General features: G+C 25.5%; 3 protein-coding genes across 4 annotated transcripts; 2 read left to right on the top strand and 1 right to left on the bottom strand.

Annotated features, from left to right (window-relative positions):
• Positions 1-430: 430 nt before the first annotated feature.
• LOC132917467 (ras-like protein 2) lies at positions 431-4,939 on the bottom strand. The gene is made up of 4 exons (XM_060978220.1): positions 4,520-4,939; positions 2,759-2,846; positions 2,479-2,690; positions 431-2,411 (listed from the first exon to the last, which is right to left on the bottom strand). The coding sequence occupies exons 1-4, from the start codon at positions 4,610-4,612 to the stop codon at positions 2,217-2,219; spliced, it is 588 nt and encodes a 195-aa protein (XP_060834203.1). The 5' UTR covers positions 4,613-4,939; the 3' UTR covers positions 431-2,216.
• A 1,046-nt stretch (positions 4,940-5,985) lies between these two features.
• LOC132917457 (large ribosomal subunit protein uL13) lies at positions 5,986-9,466 on the top strand. The gene is made up of 5 exons (XM_060978210.1): positions 5,986-6,146; positions 6,448-6,578; positions 6,640-6,749; positions 8,778-9,046; positions 9,321-9,466. The coding sequence occupies exons 1-5, from the start codon at positions 6,117-6,119 to the stop codon at positions 9,417-9,419; spliced, it is 639 nt and encodes a 212-aa protein (XP_060834193.1). The 5' UTR covers positions 5,986-6,116; the 3' UTR covers positions 9,420-9,466.
• An 8,001-nt stretch (positions 9,467-17,467) lies between these two features.
• Positions 17,468-21,426, top strand: LOC132931917 (delta-aminolevulinic acid dehydratase). 2 transcript variants are annotated; one of them, XM_060998001.1, is made up of 9 exons: positions 17,468-17,729; positions 17,790-17,983; positions 18,053-18,200; positions 18,267-18,365; positions 18,809-18,926; positions 19,739-19,971; positions 20,408-20,524; positions 20,584-20,683; positions 20,745-21,426. In XM_060998001.1, the coding sequence occupies exons 2-9, from the start codon at positions 17,868-17,870 to the stop codon at positions 20,813-20,815; spliced, it is 1,002 nt and encodes a 333-aa protein (XP_060853984.1). In that variant the 5' UTR covers positions 17,468-17,729; positions 17,790-17,867; the 3' UTR covers positions 20,816-21,426. The 2 variants fall into 2 exon arrangements, with proteins under 2 accessions (XP_060853984.1, XP_060853983.1); XM_060998000.1 differs by having other exon boundaries at positions 17,468-17,983.
• The last annotated feature ends 1,487 nt before the right edge of the window (positions 21,427-22,913 follow it).

The following is a 22,913-nucleotide window of genomic DNA, read 5'->3' as shown; positions in this document are numbered from 1 at the left end:
AGTGTCCATTTCAATTAGAATTATGTGTCATAGTTCGAAGTATGGGATATTAGAAATTCAGTTTTCTAAAAACATATGATTTGATACCAATTAAAAATGTTTTTATTTGTATTAATACTAATGACAATGTAACATAAAAAATCAAAACTGCTTAAATATGACTAATATGAGAAAATGGTTGTTTTTATGCAGCATTTCTTTCGTGTGGAAAAGTTGCCAATATTATGTTATAGTAGTGTGAACTACTATTTTTAAGAGTAAGACTAATTATTAACTATATCCTTAAATTAGGAAAAATAATATAGTATAATTATAAAATTAAAATGGTAACACTTCATTTTTTTTTCATATCCCTAGACCCTAAGTTTAATATTTTGCTATATTGTACTCCTCATTATTACTTTAAAAATGTTAAAGAGCAACAAGGTAATAATATATATATTTTATATTTTGCAATAACACTTTTTTTTATAAAAGACATTTACAATCTGTTTACATAGAAAAACAATTAGTAAATTAGATAAATAGATTACTAGATGTGAGGGAAGGGAGGGTTCAGTAAGACTGCTTCCAATTTATGAACTTTGGGGGGAGGTAAAATTTTATAGAAAGATTGGTGCTAATTAATATTTAGTAATACACTTAAAAAAGAAATTTAAATTTTTTAATGAATAAAAAATAGTAACCTGAACCATGTTTTGAATTACAGTTTTTTAAATCAGGTTCAAATGAAAGATATAATCTTAAATCTGGAGCTACATCATAGAGTAATATTACTCTACGAGCTTCATTACATTTATCTCTTTAAGTCTATACATATTTTTGATAATAGTATACAAAGAAAATGCTCTTATAACCAGTTCCATACTAATATTAAGTTTACAGTAATTCAAGTAATTTAACTTAAATACATAATGTATTTAAATTTACATAGTTAATATAAGTTATTAGATAATTTTTTTAATTTATCACAGTTTAAATAAAGTTGTAAAGATATGAAAATACAATTTTATAGTTTGACATTTTATTTTTATTTAGATCTTGTTTCCAGATTGTCCAAACATAATAATTTGTTAAGCATTCAACAACAACAAAAATGAAATTATATAATAAATCATTAAGTACTTAATAGTTAATATACAATAGTTATTAAAAATATATAATTTATGTATAAACTATTATAATACAAAAATAAACAAATTTGTATTTGTTTTAAAGAACAAATAGTAGGTAACATTTCAAAATTATTTAAATGTTGAATTTTTTGATTTAAAATTTATTAATATAAAAAACATTAATTGATGAACAATTAAGAAAATAATTTGCAAAAAATATAATAATGTCAAAAATTATTAACATAAAAAAAACTTAAATAATGCATTTTTGACAACCAATTAATGTAATAGGATTTGCTCTGCCATTTATATTAGTATATTACTTTTATTTATAAATAATAAGATTTAAGTAGTTTGCCCCAGATGGTGACATCCCAAAAACTGTCTAGAAAAGTAAAATGTGGCTTGGTATGGCATTCAGCTTGGAGTACATTCACTCAACTGTAGAAACCCACTGAGTGTATGTAACAGCCGGCGTTGCTAGTTCCTGGTTTGGTGACCATCCAGGATTTTTAGCGACGAATCCTTGCTACACATACACTCACGTGTTTAAACAACCGATCAAACCCAAAAACCTACACTACTCTTCCCCACAGTTCCACAGGCTAATGACCCGAGTTGTCAAAGTCTTAACCCCAATAAAAAAAAAGTAAAATACTTGCGGGGGAAGGGGTTGGGTAGACACTGAGATAAAAACTTGGATATTTAAATAAGGTTTGGAATTTTAATATTTTTTTAAGTTGGCAAAATTGGTTAATAAGTATTAAGTTTGCATTCTTGAAGAAAACATTCAAACTGTTTATTAACAAAATAGGTTTTTGTTATTAAAATTTACTTACTATGCTATTGGTTGCTTAAAACTATGTTAAGTATTAAAAAAAAAAAAAAAATGTAATACCCTATATTATGTTAATTATATGTCAACAGATTTGTTCAAATGTACAATTTATGTACGACTAGATATTAATATTTAATACTGTGAAAAATATTTGTTTTAAATGTGTATGGTTAAAATTGACAATAATTGGGAACACAACAAATTAGTTTAGTGCGAGTTGGTATGTAAACATAACAACATTGTACAATAGACAACATATACTGCTAAAGTATGGAACACTTTTTTGAACTCTTCTGTGGTGTTGATTTGATTGGTGGTCTTTCAGATAATTGAAACCTTCTTACAATTCGAACTAGTTCATGGAATGATTGATCAATGTTCATTCCTGCTTTAGCACTGCATTCTATGTAAGGTATTTTCAGTTGCATGGCCATATTTTGTGCATCTTGTATAGAAACCTTAAATAGAAAATATTTTTTTAATTAAAATTAATATTAAGCAAGTCCTTTATCAAATAAAATGTACCATTCTTTGACTACTTAAATCTGCCTTATTTCCAACCATCAGCATTGGAAATTCATCTCTATCTTTAACTCTAAGAATTTGTCTGTGAAATTTTTCCATCTCATTGAAACTAGTTTTATCTGCTACAGAAAACACTAACAAAAACCCTTCACCTGATCTCATATATTGTTCTCTCATAGCACTAAATTCTTCTTGTCCAGCAGTATCCAAAACTAAATAATTATAATTAAATCATTATTACATATATTAATATTTTAAAAATAGTTTAAAAAATAATTACTATCTAATTTTGCTGGAACATCATCAACTACACATTGTTTTGTGTATGAATCTTCAATTGTTGGATCATAATCTGTTACAAAATATTTCTAAAACAAAATCATTTTATCTTTTACATGAAAACATTGTAATATATTATATTATGCAGAGTATAAGTTCTAGCAAAATAAGCTGTAAATAAATTCAAAAATAAATTAATAGTTTATCACTACCATTCACTAGTATTTATTTACACTAGTTAAATATACTATAAATTATCTGACATATGGTTGCATTATTTACAAAGGATAATCAGACTGTTTCAATGATTATTTCATATGTCATTTCAATTTTTATGATATAGTACTAAAATAATTATTTGTTTGATATTGAATTTAATATAATATAATCATGTTTATACTAATATTGTATAATTTTATTGAGCTAACAAAATTAAAAAAAAATTGTATTATATTTTATTAAATAAAATGACATACATATTTATTTAAAATATGGTAGTAATAATGTCTCATAAAAATCTATATATATATATAAAAATAATTATTTGATCAAAAATAAGATTTTAGTTTTTAGTAGTTATGGATATAAATAGAAAATATGGTACTATGATTTTTACAGATGACATCAATGACCTCATTTTATAGCTAATTTAAACCACATCCAAATTATGTATTCATAAAATTATAATATCAAACTTTTTACTAAAATTTATATGCTATAATATTGTATACATAGCAAATCCATATAAGGAGTTGAGAATTATCTGTATGACTGTGTAGGTATAATGATATACCTTGAATTGGACCCACTGGCAAGGCAACGTTCACACCCACATGTTATGCAATTAGTTGTTGCAATTTAACAACACATTTTTGGTAACAGTTACATTAATATGAGATCATATAAAAATTGATTTTAGATTATTAACATGTTATTCATTGGAATTAAATTTATTATCATGAGAAAAATTTTGAATTTTAAATAAGTTATAATTTTTAAAAGGTTATTAAAATTAATATATACTTATTTCGGAAATTAAGTATTACCAAAATATCAGTAATTATATTAATTATAAAATACAATTTTATATTTTTTCTTAAAATTAAATAACTTAACTATAAGTATGTGTTCAATTGTATTTTATAAAAAGAATATTTGTTATTGTTAGTAGTATAAAAAATTAAAATATAGTTATAAAATCTTGATTTCACAATAATTTAGAATAATTAAATTAGTTTGTAATGTATAGCATAATATAGTTTTATATTTGTGAATACGCTGAATACAAAATAATCAAATTTTTATTACTTTTATTAAAATATATCAATTTGTAAGATTTATTATGTTGACTATAATAATGGTAAAAGTCTACTTTAATTAAATATTTGATTCTAATTAAAATAATAACTACTTATTACAATAACTTCTTTTGGATTTTGATTTGAAATCTTAAATTACAAAGCATTGTTCTCATAATGTTTAGCAAAAACAAAATAATCTACCGAACCTAGCTACTTCATACAATTAAGAGTTTATATTATTTTACAATACAAATGTATTACTTATGTATTTTATAATCATGTATCATTTATATTAATATATCAAAATATATTGTTTATGTGTATTAAAATTAGTCAATATTAAACAAAATAATAATGTTTTAAGTACAAAAAAAATTAATAATATGCAAATATACGGCATATAGGAACTTATTTTAGAGTTACTCGATGTTGTTCTATTTCAATACCGTCAGTAAAAGTACCTGTATAAATTGTATGGTGATTGCAGATTTCCCAACACCACCGCCTCCGACTACTACCAATTTGTAGTTCTGATTATAATTCGGGCGATTCATAGTAATACAATGTTATTTTCACTCGATTGGTTTTTATAAAAAAATATATAAATTGAGGAAAATAATCGTAGTGCAAACGTTAAAAAATTAAAAACCGTTTCACATACTATAAATCTGCGTACTAACTATGGCGGGTATAAATACGGGTACGGAATCCTAACGGAAGCATAGCATTTATGGGTAGCAGTATACCACGACTAAAGTAGACAGTAGACTACCACAAAACAGTAAACGGCGGTCCCCAATAAGCAATGGCCAATGACCAAAGTACCAAACCCAACCGACAGAAAAGGAAAGAGAGCGAAGACCAGCAGCTGTCAAAACACTTGTGACACACTCCGTCGAGTATTCAGTTGTAGTCGTTGCTTGTGACACAAGCTACGAGCCAAGATGGCAGATAAAAAAGACTCTTACAAATGGACACACTGTGCAGATTTTTATATTATGATTTTGTTAAAAATTCAAGGCCGTTCAATTGTCTAATGTCTATGGATATTGGATAACTTACTAGTGCAGTTATTCAATGTTAATCTGTATGAACGATAACAGCATTACTGAATACTGATCATTTTAATTTTTTAACTTCTGCATTCTGATTCTGAACTTGGTTATGAGTTTTCAACTCTCACCATTCTTTACTGTGGGACGTTTGATGTAAACGTGGCTAGGAACAGGTGATTGAAGTTCAATATTTTTTATAGTTTCTGTCGTTGCTGATCTATCTCATCTAATCATTGATATCTAAATTCAACGTCGTAATATTAATAATGTATCTCAAAAAGAGCACTAGCATCCAGTCAATAGTATCGATGAAATTCATTGATAGTTTTACATTAATCAATAATTCAATATAATATAATAGTATGGACCCCATTATAAAGTACAGATATATATTTTTAATCGTAGTACAGACATTGAATATGGCAAGCCGCAAAGACAGGAAAATGCTTATCACTAATCACTGAAATGCCTCTGGTCCTAATTAGAACGTCTAGAACTATTCTTCATTTTTTATGTTAGCTGTGCCGAGAACCATGGTGATGTCACAGTCACGGTCTTAGATCCTATACATAAATATTCAAATTAAATCTTAGTTCGTGGAGTCGTAGATATATTCTGTTATTATATATCTGTGTTTCGTAACCACAATATTCATCTCGTGTCCAGTCCTATCACGATTATAATCGTGAGTCCTGTATATCTTAGTCCGTGTGTCAAATTATGTTATCAACATTTAACAATAAGTTTGGTTACATCTTGGTTGATCAGTTGCTTATAAAACCAAGTTGTATATTCAACCTTGGTCTAACGCCATTTTGAGGTTAGACCACTACCGCAGTAAACGAGGTTTCAACAATAAAGTTTTGTAAACGCACTACTTATTCCTTAACCTATTCTGTCGTAAACTCCTAACATATCTGCCATTTGGTTTCACGTCGCACGTGAAAAATTTGTTCGTGTTATTTTTAATTTTAATCTTCCATTATAGTTTTACTAGACTAAAATGGCACCCAAGCATGGTTTGTTCAACAAGGTATGTATTGAATTTTCATCAACTAACTTTAAGTGACGTTTACCTATTAAAGAGTTCATTTTCGATTTTCTACTGTTTTGTGGTTATATTTTGAGGTACCAATAACTAGTTAGGTAGTTCAATTATTTCATTCTACTTCGTTTTCCATAATTTACATGAATTCTTTAATAATTACCTAAAAACGTTTTGGAGGTGTATTTTTTTCTATTTCAATGTATTGTTGACATTTAGTTGAAACACGCTCTATTACTACAAATTTATATTTCAGTTATTGTAAATTTAATGTTCATTATTTTTTTAGCGCATTTACATAGATGCAAAAGAACATTTGCTTGGAAAGTTGGCTTCATACGTAGCCAAAGCAATTCTGCAAGGAAATAAAGTTGTTGTTTTCAACTGCGACAAAATAAACATTGCTGGTAGTTTTTACAGGTTTGAAAATTCCATTTAAATTATTTGTTGTGTTCTTACTTAATGCTTATATTTCGTTTAGGAACAAGATTAAGTACTTGTCATTCTTGAGAAAGAGATGTAATGTAAACCCAGCTCGTGGACCTTTCCATCACCGTGCTCCCAGATGTATATTCAGAAGAACTGTCCGTGGTATGTTTTTTTTTTATTTAGATTAAATATTTTTCTCCTAAAGGCCATTATTTAAGATTAGGGATAGATGACCAATGATTTCAGTAGGATCAATTCTTAGAATCTAAAAATTTAGCAGGCAAGAATTTAGAAAGTATTAAAAAGGTTAAAAACTGACATTTACTTTTATATTTATATATTATATTGAAAAAAAAATGTTTTAATATTATATAAATATATCAAAATAAAATACAGTGAAGTATTAAAATTCTATAATTTAAATTGAAAATCTAGTTGCTAATTTCCCATAACTTACATAATACTTTCTTCATTAATGTGAGTTAGTTGGATTATACTATTAAAACTCAAAACATAATTTTAAGTAACAACTTATACATTTTTATTAATTTTAGTTAAATATGTTACTGTAAATTTTTGTTACATACCTCTTTTATGATTTCAAAATAATATCCTTACTTACATTAATTGAGACTTGGTCTTTGAAAATAAAATGTTAATGAAAAGAGATATGTTACATTTATTGAATTTTGTACTTATAATACAATACTGTAGATTTAATTTTTTTCATTATTTGTTTTATATTCATATAAAATAGGATAATTACATAATCTTATTTCATTTATTTAAATTTACACAATCAGTATTATTATTTTAAGTATTATATTATGCACAAAGTATGGTCTATGTAATATGTGATGGTGTCAACGTATACGATGACATTATAATTGAATTGTAGAATAGTTTTGAATGTAAAAAAATATTAAATTTTACACATTATATATTCAGTAAAAAGAATTGGAATTTGTTTTCTATGATTTTCAAAAATTATTAAACCTTACTTACATTATTTGAAATAAATTAATTTATGAAAAAAAATGTATTATGAGAAACATGGTTCTTATTAATTTAATATACACTTAAGTATTAGTTAACTCTTTAATGATTATTTAACAATTCCTTACTTACATTAATTGAGAAATTGATCTTTGAAAATAAAATGTTAATGAAAAGAGAAATGTTACATTTATTGAATTTTATACTTGCAATACAACACTGTAGATTTACTGTTTGTTAAATATTAATATAAAATAGGATAATAACAAAATCTTATCTCATTTATTTAAATATGTACAATTAGTATTATATTGTGCACAAAGTATGGTCTAAGTATTTGTAATAGTGTCAATGTATACAATAAAATTATACTTAAATCGTAGAATGGTTTTGAATAAAAAAATTAATTGTATTTTACACATTATACATTCATTAAAAATAATTGGAATATGTATTCTATGATTTTTAAAAATTATTAAACCTTACTTACATTATTTGAATTAAATTAATTTATGAAAAAAAATGTATTATGAGAAACATAGTTCTAATTAATTAAATATATACATTAAGTATTAGTTAAAACTCTTTAATGATTATTAAACAATTCCTTACTTACATTAATTGACATGAAAACCATGAAAACATCATGAATATGAAAAGAGTTGTAACTGATGAACAATAAGTTATAGATTATTTTTAATATTACATTATAAAATTTTGTTAATTACTAAGTTATTACTTAGTAAAAAATTAACAACATTTATTATACTTATATATTTATAAAATATAAAAGCATTTAAAATTTTCAAATAGTACCATTCAAATTGATATTTTAACCGAATACCAAACTATAGAAAAAATTATTATTATTGTAATAATATTACAATGACAAACTTACTGGTTTATGATTTATTCTCAAGTCATATTGCCATCAAATTGTATACATTTTATTTCAATTAAAATCAAAAAATCAATAATAATAAAAAAACCATACCTAACTTAGCTAAATTCTAACATTTAAATTTAAATAATAAAATATGAATAATCTTAACTGCCATAATTCAATAGTTTCATATTCTTAGATATAATATATTATCCAGTAAAGAATGATAAAGACATACATTAACTGTTGAACTTAGTTCCTCATTATGTTAAAAATATTTTAAACCAGCAATTTTATTATTATATTTACAGGTATGATCCCGCACAAAACAACGCGTGGACAACAAGCTTTAAGACGTATGAAGGCATATGAAGACATCCCAGCTCGTTATACATCTCAAAAAACAATGGTTGTACCTTTGGCTATGAGAATGTTGAGTCTGCAACGTGGACGTAAATATTGTGATGTTGGTCGTTTATCACATGAAGTTGGATGGAAATACCAACATGTAGTCAAAGACTATGAAGCACGTCGTTTAGAACGTGAAGCCAAGCGTGCCCAGCGTTTGAAGATTAGACATGTAAGAATACTCGAATTGATACTTATCAGTATCATTAATTATTTTTTGTTAAATTCATCAAAATATCCTTATTTATGCCTAAAGATATTGGTATGAACTTTATTTTTTCAACAAGTTATTCATACTTTTTTTTTTATAAAATATTGAGATTTTCTTTTTTATAAAGGTAAAGTTGCCCATTCTATTATTTTCTATCCCTGATCTTAGTGTAGTTCATTTTTGTGATTATAAATCTGTTCTCATTCAATTATATTTAACTTTTATTAATTTTCAGAAATTGACCAGAGAAGCCAACAAGAAAGTTAAGAAGGTTGTTGAACCATACAACCAAGTCCTAAGGGATAGTGGTTACTATGTTCCAGCTTTAGTTTGAGATGGATTTTTGTGACAATAAAAAAAATAAACAAAAAATGTTTATAACCTTTTTTAATTTTTTTCCTATGCATAATATCTATTATAAGTAGTTGTTTAAAGAATAATGATTCCATTTCGCTAATTTATTGGAGTAAAAATAAAATCTATAAAAATGACTATATAATTTTATTAGTGGCATATTTATGCAAATGATATTATAGTACTGGACCACTTAACACATATATTTCACGTTAATAAATTTTAAATGGTTTTTATATCAGGCAATTTGTAATATTTAATTTCATTCATTTATTAAAGAAATATATTTTTTTATTTATTAATTAAGCTTTGAACACTGATAATTAGCTGTAGAATTTTTTTAAGTATGGTTTAGGAATTTTTCTTTTATGTAAGACCTAACCTAGAGTTAGCAGTGCTGGGATGTGCTCAAAACCACACCCTCAAAATTCTGTTATATTCATGATATTTAATATCAACATAGACAATTTAAGAGCAAGGTGTTAAATGATAACAATTAATTTTATTACTAATAACTAAAACCAAAGAATGATTTAATTTCAAGTAGTTAATTGCACAGATGTACTTAGTAATTATGTAAGTCATTGTAATTTATGCAAGTTCAATGATAAATTATTGTTTATGAAGAATGATCCCCGACTTACAACCTTACTGAAGTTGTCAGTTTGTAAGTAAATTGTTTGATATTTATATTGCTAAAAGAGTGATTTAATTTACCACAAGGATAGCTTAGTTTTAAAACAAAGCATTAAATTACTTAATAATATTTTGAAAATGTCATTGACCATGTGTATACTGTGTATAGTATCTAATATATAATAATGTATGTTTTATGTACCTACAAATAATATTTTTAAATTACAGCAAAACGATACAAATTGTTTATGCCAAGGTTAGGTTAGGTTTTAGTATGATCTATTTATAAGCAAACAATTTTGAAAAAATTTAAAAGCAAATCATGTCAGTATTATTTTGACATTTTTTCTACGAATATTGATAAAAAAAAAATTATTTACCAGTTCAAAATTCTTGAGAAATAAATAAAAATTGTTTTTAATTATGTCTACAAATATTTTTAATAAAACGGTACGACTTTTTATATACATAGTTGTTAAAATTTGTTCGAAATTATATACCTACTTAATGAATTTTACTTAATACAATATTGCAATGACATTTTCAAAATATGTACATTCATTTTAAGATAATAATTATTAATATTGGTTTACAATAAAATGGTTGACTTAAAGTTAGTAAAAATAATTATTGTTATTGCAAGAATTAAATATTCTAACTATAATAATTAAATAACAAACTGGCTAAACAATACGGGCTTTAACATATCTCCCCAACAATCTAATACCATTATATTCACAAAAAAAAGGAAACAAAAGAATCTTCAGATAAAAATAGATAACAGCAATATACTATGTCAGAATAAAATAAAAATTCTCGGAGTTATATTCGACTCTAAATTAAACTGGACTCCACATCTAAAATATATAAAAAATTCAATCACAAAAAAACTTAACATTATAAAAATCATCTCCCACACATCAGCGAAACTTCGACACTTTTAAAAATTTACAAAGCACTAATTAGATCCAAAACCGAATATGGTTTAATAATCTTCAGGACAGCCAACCCAAAACACATAAAAATGATCGACGTACCACTAAACACAGCAATAGGAGGCTTTAAATCCAGCCCCATAGTGAGTTTAAGAAACATTGCGAACGAACCACCCCCCGACTTAAGAAGAACACTTGACAGCAGTGGCGTAACTGGGAAAAAATCTAGGGGGGGCAATGTATAATGAATGTAATATATTTATTATTATCAAAACCCTGACACCCCCTCCCCCACCGGTTAAAATATATACCTTAAGCTTTCAAAAAATTGTCAGGGGGCAAGTGCCCCCACTTGCCCCCCCCACAATTACGCCACTGCTTGACAGTATACTATATGCAGCTCGAACAATAAAAAACAAAAATAACCCATCAAATAAATATATAGATAACATAATCAAAGAAGCTGAAAAATTACCAATAAATATAAGAGAGATAGTAACAAGAAATCCAAAAACTACCCCCATGGTTAATGAAGATCAACACTAATACAGAAATATCGGAATACAAAAAAAACAATACAAATCTTAATATATATAAAAAACCTGTTTCACGATATACTACAAAAATATCAAGATAGAAAATACATCTTCACCGATGCTTCCAAAACGACTGATAGCGTCGGGATATCAATTGTAGTAGAAAATATAACTATAACATATAAACTACCAACTGAATGTTCAATCTATACAGCTGAAGCATTGGCAATTTATAAAGCGATGTTAGGTATATATACTTCAGAACTCAAAAACAACACCCAACAACTATATGATAGTCAGTGATTCACTCAGTAGCATCACAGGAATCCAAAACACAACTCACCCAGTCACCCATCAGACATATCCAAACTAATCCACGATAAAACCATTGAAGCACGAGATATGGGCATAGACATATGCTATGTATGGGTACCCGGACACTGCAGCATACAAGGTAACGAAAAAGCAGATCTCGAAGCGTCAAACGCAGCCACTTCCAACCACACACCAATTTTCAACACATACACATACGAAGACAAAAAAAAACAAATCATACAAATTCTAAACCATCAATGGCATAAACAATGGACAAAACAGAATACCAAGTTAAATCAAATAAAAAATAACATTCAGCCATGGCATAACCCAGGATTTAAGAGGAAAGATGAAACTATAATAAATAGACTATGAATAGGGCATACATTCATCACCCACAACTATCTCATGTCAAACAAAAACCCTCCCATATGTGAAACATGTGGAATGGACTACACAGTCAAGCACATAGTCACTGAATGCCAAACATATGAAAACCTGAGAATGAAACACCAAATGTCATCACAAATTGGGGAAGCACTAGGTCCAGAACCACAATCATCCATCAACATCCTACGGTTCCTAAAAGAAGCACAACTATATAATTTAATTTAAGCCACAAAACCTAAATGTAAATATTGTATATAACATGTAACTTAATTACTTTCTGTAAATTAACTGTATGTAAACTAATGGCCCTCGCAGCCGATGTTTTAAGAGATCAATAAAAAAAAAAAAAAAATATATAAATATTGTTTAAAAAGCAATGTTTCCAGCAAAAATTATATCAACTACCATTAGTTATACGTACGTGGTACGTCCTATGTAGTTATTGTGAAATAAGTTTATCTTAAAAAATTAAATAAAAACGCTAAATTCTTAGTCAGACATCGATTTTCACAGGAAATGACTACTGTCAGTAGACAGTAATAGACAGTGTGGTAGTAACCACGACCAAACTCATGTTTCAACAACTTTTTAATAAAAATAAAATCGTTAATCCACCAAATCATAAGTTATAGGTACAAATGTAGAAATATTATATCACATTTAAACCTACAGAAGACTTCAACTAATAATATTTAATAAGGTATCAATGTACGATTTATGAATTTGGCAAAAAGATAATGGTACTTACTAATTTATATCAAGTTATATACTTACACTTACACCAGCAAGGCAGTAACTTATATTAAACGATGTTCTATTTTTTTTTTTATAAAATTAATGTACTTAGGAGAACTAACGTGCGTTTAATAGGGTAACAATATGTTTTTATGGAAATTTACAATTTTATATTTTTAGGAGAGTTTACATTTGTCTCGTATGAATACGTCAATAAAACGTTTTACAATACTTAATGTATTAATTATTATAATAAAATGTTGGTCATCAGCTACGCATCAATGTAGTCATATTGCCTATACATTGCGCCATATCAATTGGATAGTTCTTATAATGCCATTATTATACTAGAACAATATTTTTTTTACATGATTTTGTTAGTTTGAAACACAGACGTTATTACATATACATAAAACTATACAAGCTATAATTACTACATACTAAGCATTGAAAAAATTATCTAAATCAATAGTAATATAATTTATGTAATCAACCGTAAAATAACTATTTATTTTTTTAATTATAAATGCACCTGACCTAACCGATGAGATTCTAAAGTCTATAACCCTTAGACAATTTGGCCAACAGAAAATTGAAATACCTGTTTCATCGAAAAAGTGGCGCTTTATGAGAACAAAAAATATATAACACAAACAAACAAAGAATTAACCTATTCAACGTTTATAAACATATTAAATATGTATAAATAGTTATCTTAAATACTAAATAACAATTTTTTGAAAACTTAATGTAGAAATAATTTTTCCAATACAATAAAATATATTATGACGTTTTATTTACAAAAAATCAACTTAAATACTTAATATATTGTAGTCAATCGATCTAGAGGAGAAGTGAAATTCATCACTGATGGTACTGGTGTATAAAAACATTGTGGTGATTATTTTATTTATTTATTTATTATAGACGGGTGAGAAATTGAGAACCCTTTAACAAAAGATAGATAGATCGAAATTGAATTTAATATACACTAAAATTGAACTGTTACAATACAATAAGACAAAACATACCTACTTTTCAATCATAATAAAATAAAAAAATAAAACAATTAAATCAGGATAATAATACAATGAAATGAATAATATAATAAGAATTAAAAGAATTACAATTTTTTAACGCATAATTAACATTCAACTTATATACTTAACAAGACAATACAGAAAAAATCAACAGAGTTTGCTAATTTGTTTGTTAAATTTAATACTTGAAGAAAATATGATAATTGGTAAAAACAGGTACAAAAAATAATTTATTAAGCATGAAGTTTATTTAACTAGTCTGAAGCATAGAGTAATAATTACTTTATGGTCTGAAGGCCAATATTGAAAGTAACTCATGGAAATTTACATTACTATTTAGTAAGTTATTTAGTTATATAAAAAAAATTTGAAATTATGATTCATATCTTTATATTCTAAGATATGAATCTCAAGATATAGCAATATTCAATTTATTACAGATAGATTTATTAGTATACTTGTATTAGACATTTTCTATTAGATTAATAAAGAACACTTATAATATTTTTTATTGAAATTTGTCATCGAATACGTGGAACATATTTAACAAACTTAGTTAAGTTCTTTATATAATAAAGAATTCATTAAGTAGAAATTTTATTAAAAAAAAAATAATATTTTAACTTGAAAAACTCATTTTTGATGTGTGAAATTTATGCAAAAAATAATATATTATACTGTGTGTCCCAGAAAACAGGGTACACTTTATCACTAATTACCAGGGCTCGGATTTTATAGCACTAAAATTAAATTAAATATGTGCTATAATATGGCCTAAAAAATTTTAAAATAAGCGCTTTAATATGCTCTAAAAACATGAGAAATAGCAAAAATAAAAATGTATTCAGTTCATAATTAAAAAAAACTTATATTTATTAATTAAAGATTATTCATGAATTAATAGGTACATCATACATATGAAATATATACGTATATGTAAAATCATAATAATAGGTAGGTATCAATTTTTTCAAGCAATTTTGATCTATAAACATGTATTCTGAACCAAAATTGGCAAAATTAGAGCTAATTAACTTTTAAAAAAATGTAATAAAATAAAATAAATTTTTTTTTTTTAGTTAACTTTCTATTCGGTGGCCACCGTTTAAATTCTTCAGTCGCTTTTAAGAACGTTAAACAGCACAATAACTATACAAAATATAAATTTAAACATACCTACAGAAAGACGAATTAGCTATGTGATAAGAAAAAAAATTGAAAAAATTGGTTATTTATCAATGAGACAATGTATTATTAAAATTAAAATAAAAGAACACCTAAAACCGTAGTACAGTATATATTATCTGAAAAAACCATAAAAGTTAAAATACAATTTAAGTAAATATTCATAATATACTGCGTTCTACTGTTCAAAAAATTATAGTATTAAACAAACACAGCCTTGCGACACTTGTTATTCAGATGAGCTTCTTATTGATGCTGCCAATTGTCCTCCGGGTTGAAATTATACAAGGATACAGCATTATATCGTAATAATTCTAGTTTTTTTGTTTTTCCGATATTATGGCGAGATCTGAAATGTTTTATTTTATTTTACTATTTACCACCCAAAGTACCAAATAGAATATATTTGCTACAAGACAGACAGAACATAAACTACATAATTGTAAAATCATTAAACTTTTTTCGTTACGTCCTGGATCTAAGATGTACTTAACGACTTTATTTTATTCTTGGTAATTTCATACAATGGATCAATGGTTGGTAACCGGTAACCTTTTTGAACTCTCAGGCCACATTCACAAACTAAAAACAGTTTGTGGACCAGATAAAAAAAAAATTTTATATTCTTAAATTATTTACTATGAAAAAAAATATTGTCTAGAACTTTAAAATAATAAAATATAAATAAAAAAAAATTTCATCGTTTTAGCGTTTTAAAATGGGTCATATACAATAACCTGCCGCCGTTGTTGCCGATCACTTCATTAATAATTCATTCAAATAAAATGTAGGTCTAAGTCATCAGGGTAGCAGCTTGTAGAAGTCAATAAACATTTATTTTATGTATAAAAATTAAATTTATTACTACCCCCAAAATTATAGGAAAATTAACCTACGTAAGTATCCTTCGACGCTTTTTGGCGAAATCAAGCTGTGTCACATTAAAGTTCAAACGTGCACCACCACCGAAGAAACAGCTAGTTTATTTCTTCATTCGTCTTCTTTACGCTTCGGAATGGAATCATTGAAATATTTTTTAAAAATAAGAGTACTTGTCATGCACTGAAGGCTATTGTTTGACGACTGTTCATTGTTCAATAAAATTATTAAAATTTTTAATCGTCTATTCGTCTCCTATAAATGACGACGATTGTCGTTTGCTATGGATGATAAATATTATAATAATGTGATAGAATATAGAATATAGATCATAGATTATATGATTTTTATAGAACTCTGTGATAATTAGGATTTATTTTTATATTTCAGCTGTCTTGCATGCGAAACTTTTGGTATCTAATTAATTTCATATATGAAATATATACGTATACGTAAAATCATAATACATAATTGTGTATCTTGATTTTTTTTTAGATTATAATTTTATTATTTCAATAGTTGTTTTAGTTGTTTAGTTAAATTTCTCACCAAAAAATAAGACCATATCTTCGACCAGCATAATTTTACATTGTACACAATGCTTATACATTGAAATCAAATTGTACAAATTCGTTATAGTGACATACTTAATCTAGTCTACATGTAGTCTACATGCAATTTTTAATAAAAAAATAATACTTTTTTTTCGTTAAATAGAAACGTTTTTGAATGAGAATGTTATGGTTTCATAAAATATTTCATAGAGTTTTGTTAAATAGACTAAATAATAGATGTTCTGCTCGCTACGCAGTAGGTAGTAAAGAGTATTGCCAGTATTGGTCTACTTGTCAACACTTCCCTTATAGGCGTATTCTTAAATTGTTAATGGATCATACTTAGTACTAATGTTATTGTTTATTTTTATTAATATTTTCAAATTATATCATTTGTAATCAAATTTTTCAAAATTTATATGATGTAGTTTTTAAAATTATGTAATTTATAAACTATCCAAAAAACATTTATTTTGGTTACAGGACTTCGAAAATCGTAGGAAACTTATTATAGAACTCTAAAGTTTTGCGAATATTTATTTAAAGTTTAGATAAATAAATAATATTTAATTATTAACTAAATAATATTAATTAAATTTGAACTTATTGAATAAAAATTAAATTTTAATACAATAATACGGATATTTTTTATTATTAGGTTGGTATCTTATGACATCACTCACAATTGTAGATTGTTTGGTGAGATTTTTAATTTTCTTAATTGGCAATAAGTCCGTTTTTTTATTATTATTATCATTTCGTTAGATTATGGTAGGGGTATCACTACTATCAGTACTATCACTATATAGTAGAAATTAGATAGTACATAAGTATTTGCTGTGACGAAAGTGAGTGACTAACTAGTTATTAGTTACCGAGTGTTACGACATTTTGACAAACCATGACTAAAAGAAAAGCACTATAAGTGTCTATAACTATCATTATATTCTTTAATCACTATTCATACTTACCAGGCTATTAATTTTAATAATGAATAAATAATTACTAATAAGACACCCAAAATGACGAGTAAATGAGTAATCGTTTAACATTCGTACGGTGTCAGTGAAATGTTTGATTAAATTGTATGTAATTTATAATATTAAAGTAATATCGTCATTTATCACTAGGTACCTTGATTACAGAATTATAGCAGTTTTACGTCTCTTTGAGTTAAATTTTTTTGCTATTGACGACTCGTGTAGATTTTATAGTTTTATAAAATGAGTTATACAAATAAAGTTATTCATAGTGGATATTTTAACGACACTCTTAGACAATGGCAGTGCCAAAACACTCAAATTACCTCTTTAAATTTAATGTATCCTATTTTCATTTTGTAAGTACCTACATTACATTTTAAATTAATTATGGTTTTGGGATAATTGTAAAAAAATGTATGTAATAGAGATGAAAAAGATGTAAGAGAAGAAATAAAATCAATGCCAGGTATCTATCGACAAGGATTAAATCATATCAAAGCCTTGTTGGATCCAGTTGTTGAGTTAGGCCTTAAATCTATCTTAATTTTTGGCGTGATCAATAAGCTATCAAAAGTAATTTATTAATTTTAAAATTTTTTTTTTTTAGAAAAATATTTACAATTTTTTTTTAATTAAAAGGACCAATATGGAACACATGCTGATTCTCTTGAAAATCCAGTTATTCAAGCTTTACCATTATTAAAGGAATGGTACCCAAATCTTGTGATAGCTTGTGATGTAAGTAAATATATAAATGTTATGGATAAAATAGTAAATAGTGGTTTCATAAATACTAGTAGAAATAAGAATTTTTTTAAAACATAACATAATCATAAACATATGGTTTTCATATATCTACATCACTAATAAAATAATATTCTGAAATTGTTTGTAACATGCAAACATATAAAAAATATTAGAGAAATACACTTGTCATGGAAATTATAAAAAAAAAATTTAATATATTTTATATATTTTATAAAATACTAAATTATTAATGTCTAAATTAAATAAAAATGTTGAGTACACGTAACCTATTACTGTGTAGCCGTAGACAAAATTAATGTATTTTATGTATACGGTATACCTAACTAAAAATATTTTAGTTATTATACTTGTCACTTGATATTCTAATACTTTAAAATATTATTTTAGCTGTTATTAATGTATTGTAATTTCAGGTATGTTTATGTCCATATTCATCTGATGGACATTGTGGAATAATTGAAAACAAACAAATAGACAATGTAAAAAGCATAAAAAGGATAGGAGAAATAGCATTATCATATGCTCTTGCTGGTAACCATAATAATTATTCTAAATATTCTGATTGTACATAATAATGTTATTATATTGTAATAAGTTTTGTTTAATGTTATTATTTAAATGTATAGAAAAAATAATTTTTAATTCAAATTAAAGCCTCTTAACATATTCTTAAAAAGTTTTGAATAATATTCTTTTATTACTTTAAATTAGTTATTGTTTGCTTTCATAGCTCTTTGATGTCTAAGATTTCTGATTATTTAGTATTATAATTCATGAAACATTATTTGTAACAATTAGTATTATAATAATACTTTGTTTATAATTAATTATTGCTATCTTGTCGTATGCGCTCTATTGGCAACATTACGACTGCATAATGTGCTTTACCGTTTGATTGCGCTCTATATACTCTACCGTGTTTTACCATTACCACTCAACAACTATACTTAAATCGTAGACAATATATTCTTGTTATAAATGAATGATGTAAAAATGGTTTTAATGACGAACAAAAATTCTTATAAATAAGTAATATATTATTTTTTATTTCATATTATCATCATTTGTTGTCGTCTCACATTTCATTTCTTTAACAATTTCATTAATAATCATAAATATTAAAATAAAATAAATAAATATAAAAATACTTGTGCTATGTCTCTCAAGAATACGTTCAACTTGTCAATAATAAAAAAATATAAATTGGGTTGTAGAGCGCGTATGACAAGTGTTCCGTAATTGCAGGTAGACCGTAATTTGTAGTAGAGCCCATACAATCGTATAGCCATAATTGTTGTATGATATGAAAGAAATTTTGTTTAACCATTATATATAATTGCTAGGTGCAGATATTGTGGCTCCATCTTGTATGATGGATGGGCATGTAACAGCTATTAAACAAAGTTTAATGAAAGAGAATTTGTTGAGTCGAGTTAGTGTTTTATCATATTCGGCAAAATTTTGTTCTGTATTTTATGGACCATTCAGGGATGCTGCAAATTGTGCACCAAGTTTTAGTAATCGCTCTTCATATCAAATTCCTGTAGGAAGTTCAAGCATTGCAGAAAGAGTGGTGGTAAGTAACCTCTGAAATGGAATTTTTCAAGTACGCTTGGCTATTTAAAAATAATCTGAGTAGAGTGGCAATTGCAACTGAATTTTAGATAATAATAGCCTTAGCCCATAAGACTTCAATTAAATGTACACTTGTGTAATAAATATAATAAATTAGGTTAATAACATATTATATATTATTAAGGACATTTTTTTCATTAATTATAAATTACAAATTATACTAAATACTGTTATTTCTTTAACTGTTGATCACAGTAAATTATTAAAACTAAAGTAATACATTTGAAAAAATTAAAAATAAATTGTAGTTTAATAATATTTTATTTCACAAAAATGTTTAAACTGCAAATATATAATATGTTTATTTCAAATTCTAATTGTGCTATAAATAATCTATTAAACAAAATATCTTGATAAATAATTTTATATCATTTTAGGATAGAGATATCTCTGAATCTTGTGATATGACTATGGTTAAACCTGGTATGATGTACTTAGACGTAGTAAGAAAAGTTAAAGATAAACATCCAAATATACCAATATTTATTTATCAGGTAAATCCTATTTTTTTTTCATTCTATGAGAGATTGTATTAATTTTTATTCTATTTAAGGTATCTGGAGAATATGCAATGTTATATTATGCAGTACAAGCTGGTGTAGTACAATTAAAAGAGGGTTTAGTTGAAATTTTAAGAAGTATGCGACGAGCCGGTAAAATATTTTTTTAATAAACAACTGATTTCTTACTCTTTAATTATATTTTATGATTTAGGTGGTGATGTGATTGTGACTTATTATACTCCAGAAATCTTAAATTGGTTAAAAGATGTATCAATATTATAAATAATATGTATTATACTGTTTACTCTGGTATAATTTTTCTAGTATTATAGGTTTTTTTTTTTTGTTTCACTGGTAATATGTCCAAAGGTTATATTGGTTGTCTATTTGGCACATGTTTTATTTTTATCTGTTGTGTATAATATAGGTAATGGTGATCTCTTTCTCTAGACAGTCTCTTGTATAGAAAGAGATAATATATGTCGTTTACTCATACCATCAACAATATATATTGGAGTCAATGCCTAAAGTTTAAGATAAACTTGGTATCCATTGCTCTATGGCTAAAAGTTTTTAACTTAATTTGTCAAGTATTTATTATACAGCCAAAAAAAAATAACTACTGGTGCTCATGTTAACTTTAAGAACTAATTATATAAATATATCTATAAACATAGGTATATGATTCATTTGATATTTCTATATGGAGCACTAAAAAATATTTTTTTCTAGTAATTTCATATGTAACCTTTCAGAAGCCTTAGACTAACCAGTAAATCTTAAAACTGCCATAGTCCACTTAGCTCTTATGTCTCATAGTTAATTTAATTTAGATAAATATATTTGTTGATAATTTAATAATGGTTGAAAATAAAAAAATTGTTACTTCGTAATTTATTTTATAAATTGGTACCTAAATATTATGTCATAGTTGTTATTCAAAAATAAAAGATTATTTATATATTTTAAAAATGTTAAAATATTATATTTACACTATAAAAACTCTTCATTTCAAATTTATTTTTCATTGATATTTAAAATGAGTATTATTTTATGTTGAATAATTCATATTGTTCATAATTAATATTACATGATATGATTTTCTTATAACAATTCCATATGAAGGGCTACGAGGAAAAACAATAATAGTCAAATTGTCAAATAAAATTTTTTTTATTCATTATATCTAAAATAAATTGTATATCTAATAAATTTTTTTTGATTTAATTTGTACTTGATCTTTTGGTTGTTTTGAGTTCTGAAACTTTAAAACTGCAATACTGAACATTTTAGGAATATTGACTTATCATTTTTCCCCATAACCCTTCATATTAAATGTTGAAAATGGGCCCAAATCAATTATAATTCTCTATGCACATAAAAGTAAGTAAAGTTATCATCTATCATACAAAGTTATTTTCAACTAATTAATATATTCAAAGAATATTTGTTAAGTCAATTAACTACTAAGGATTTAAATGTTTCCCATTTTGTAAGTTGTGATCAAACCACAATATACAATATGAAACTTGGAGGTGCGTCATGATAGATTATTACCCAAAATACATACAGAACAAAAATAATACATAGCATTCAGAGAAGTTAGCAATAATATTGACATATTGGTAAAATCAGTCATCACTCATCATTCATCACTAAATTTATGTTTGGAAGAGATCATTTACTGGCCCATACATCCTGAGTACAACAGTTGTACTAAAATATATAACTAAATAGACTTCATAATCATAGCTCTTACCATATATATCATTATGATACTAAATACTAATACTTTACTGTTATAATATAATCATGGCTCGTAAGTTCATGCACTAAAAATGCATAAATTAGGATGGGGGGGGGGGGGTTAAACGAAATTGTTTTCTAGTTGCGCCACTGATTTATGCTCTACACATTGGCAAAATATGCATTAAAATATACTCAATTTGAAAATATGGATTTATACATATTCACTAACATTATTGAAATATGCACTATGTAAAAAAATCATAGGCAAATTTTGAAATAAAAAGATAAAACATCAATTAATTTTAAAAGTATTTTATTCTTTTTAATTTTTATACACTGAAAATAGTCATAATTAATAAAATAAGAAACAAAAAAAGAACCAAAATATTTAAATAAATAAATATAATATTTTTTATAATATATGCTAAAAAATCTACTTTATGACAAATATGCCTTTACACCTAAAATATGCAAAACAACTAATAAACTTTATATAATTATTACTATTGTTATGAAATAGATTTGTTTCTTAATTAGCATGTTTTCCTGTTTGGCAACAAATACATGCAAATGCATGAACTTACGTACCCTGATTATAATACTATGATATTGTACTATATAATCACTAATA

The sequence above is a fragment of the Rhopalosiphum padi genome, chromosome 1, assembly GCF_020882245.1.
Source record: "Rhopalosiphum padi isolate XX-2018 chromosome 1, ASM2088224v1, whole genome shotgun sequence".
Lineage (NCBI taxonomy): Eukaryota > Metazoa > Arthropoda > Insecta > Hemiptera > Aphididae > Rhopalosiphum > Rhopalosiphum padi.
Note: the sequence above shows the minus strand (reverse complement) of the source record. Positions and strands in the feature narration are given on the sequence as shown.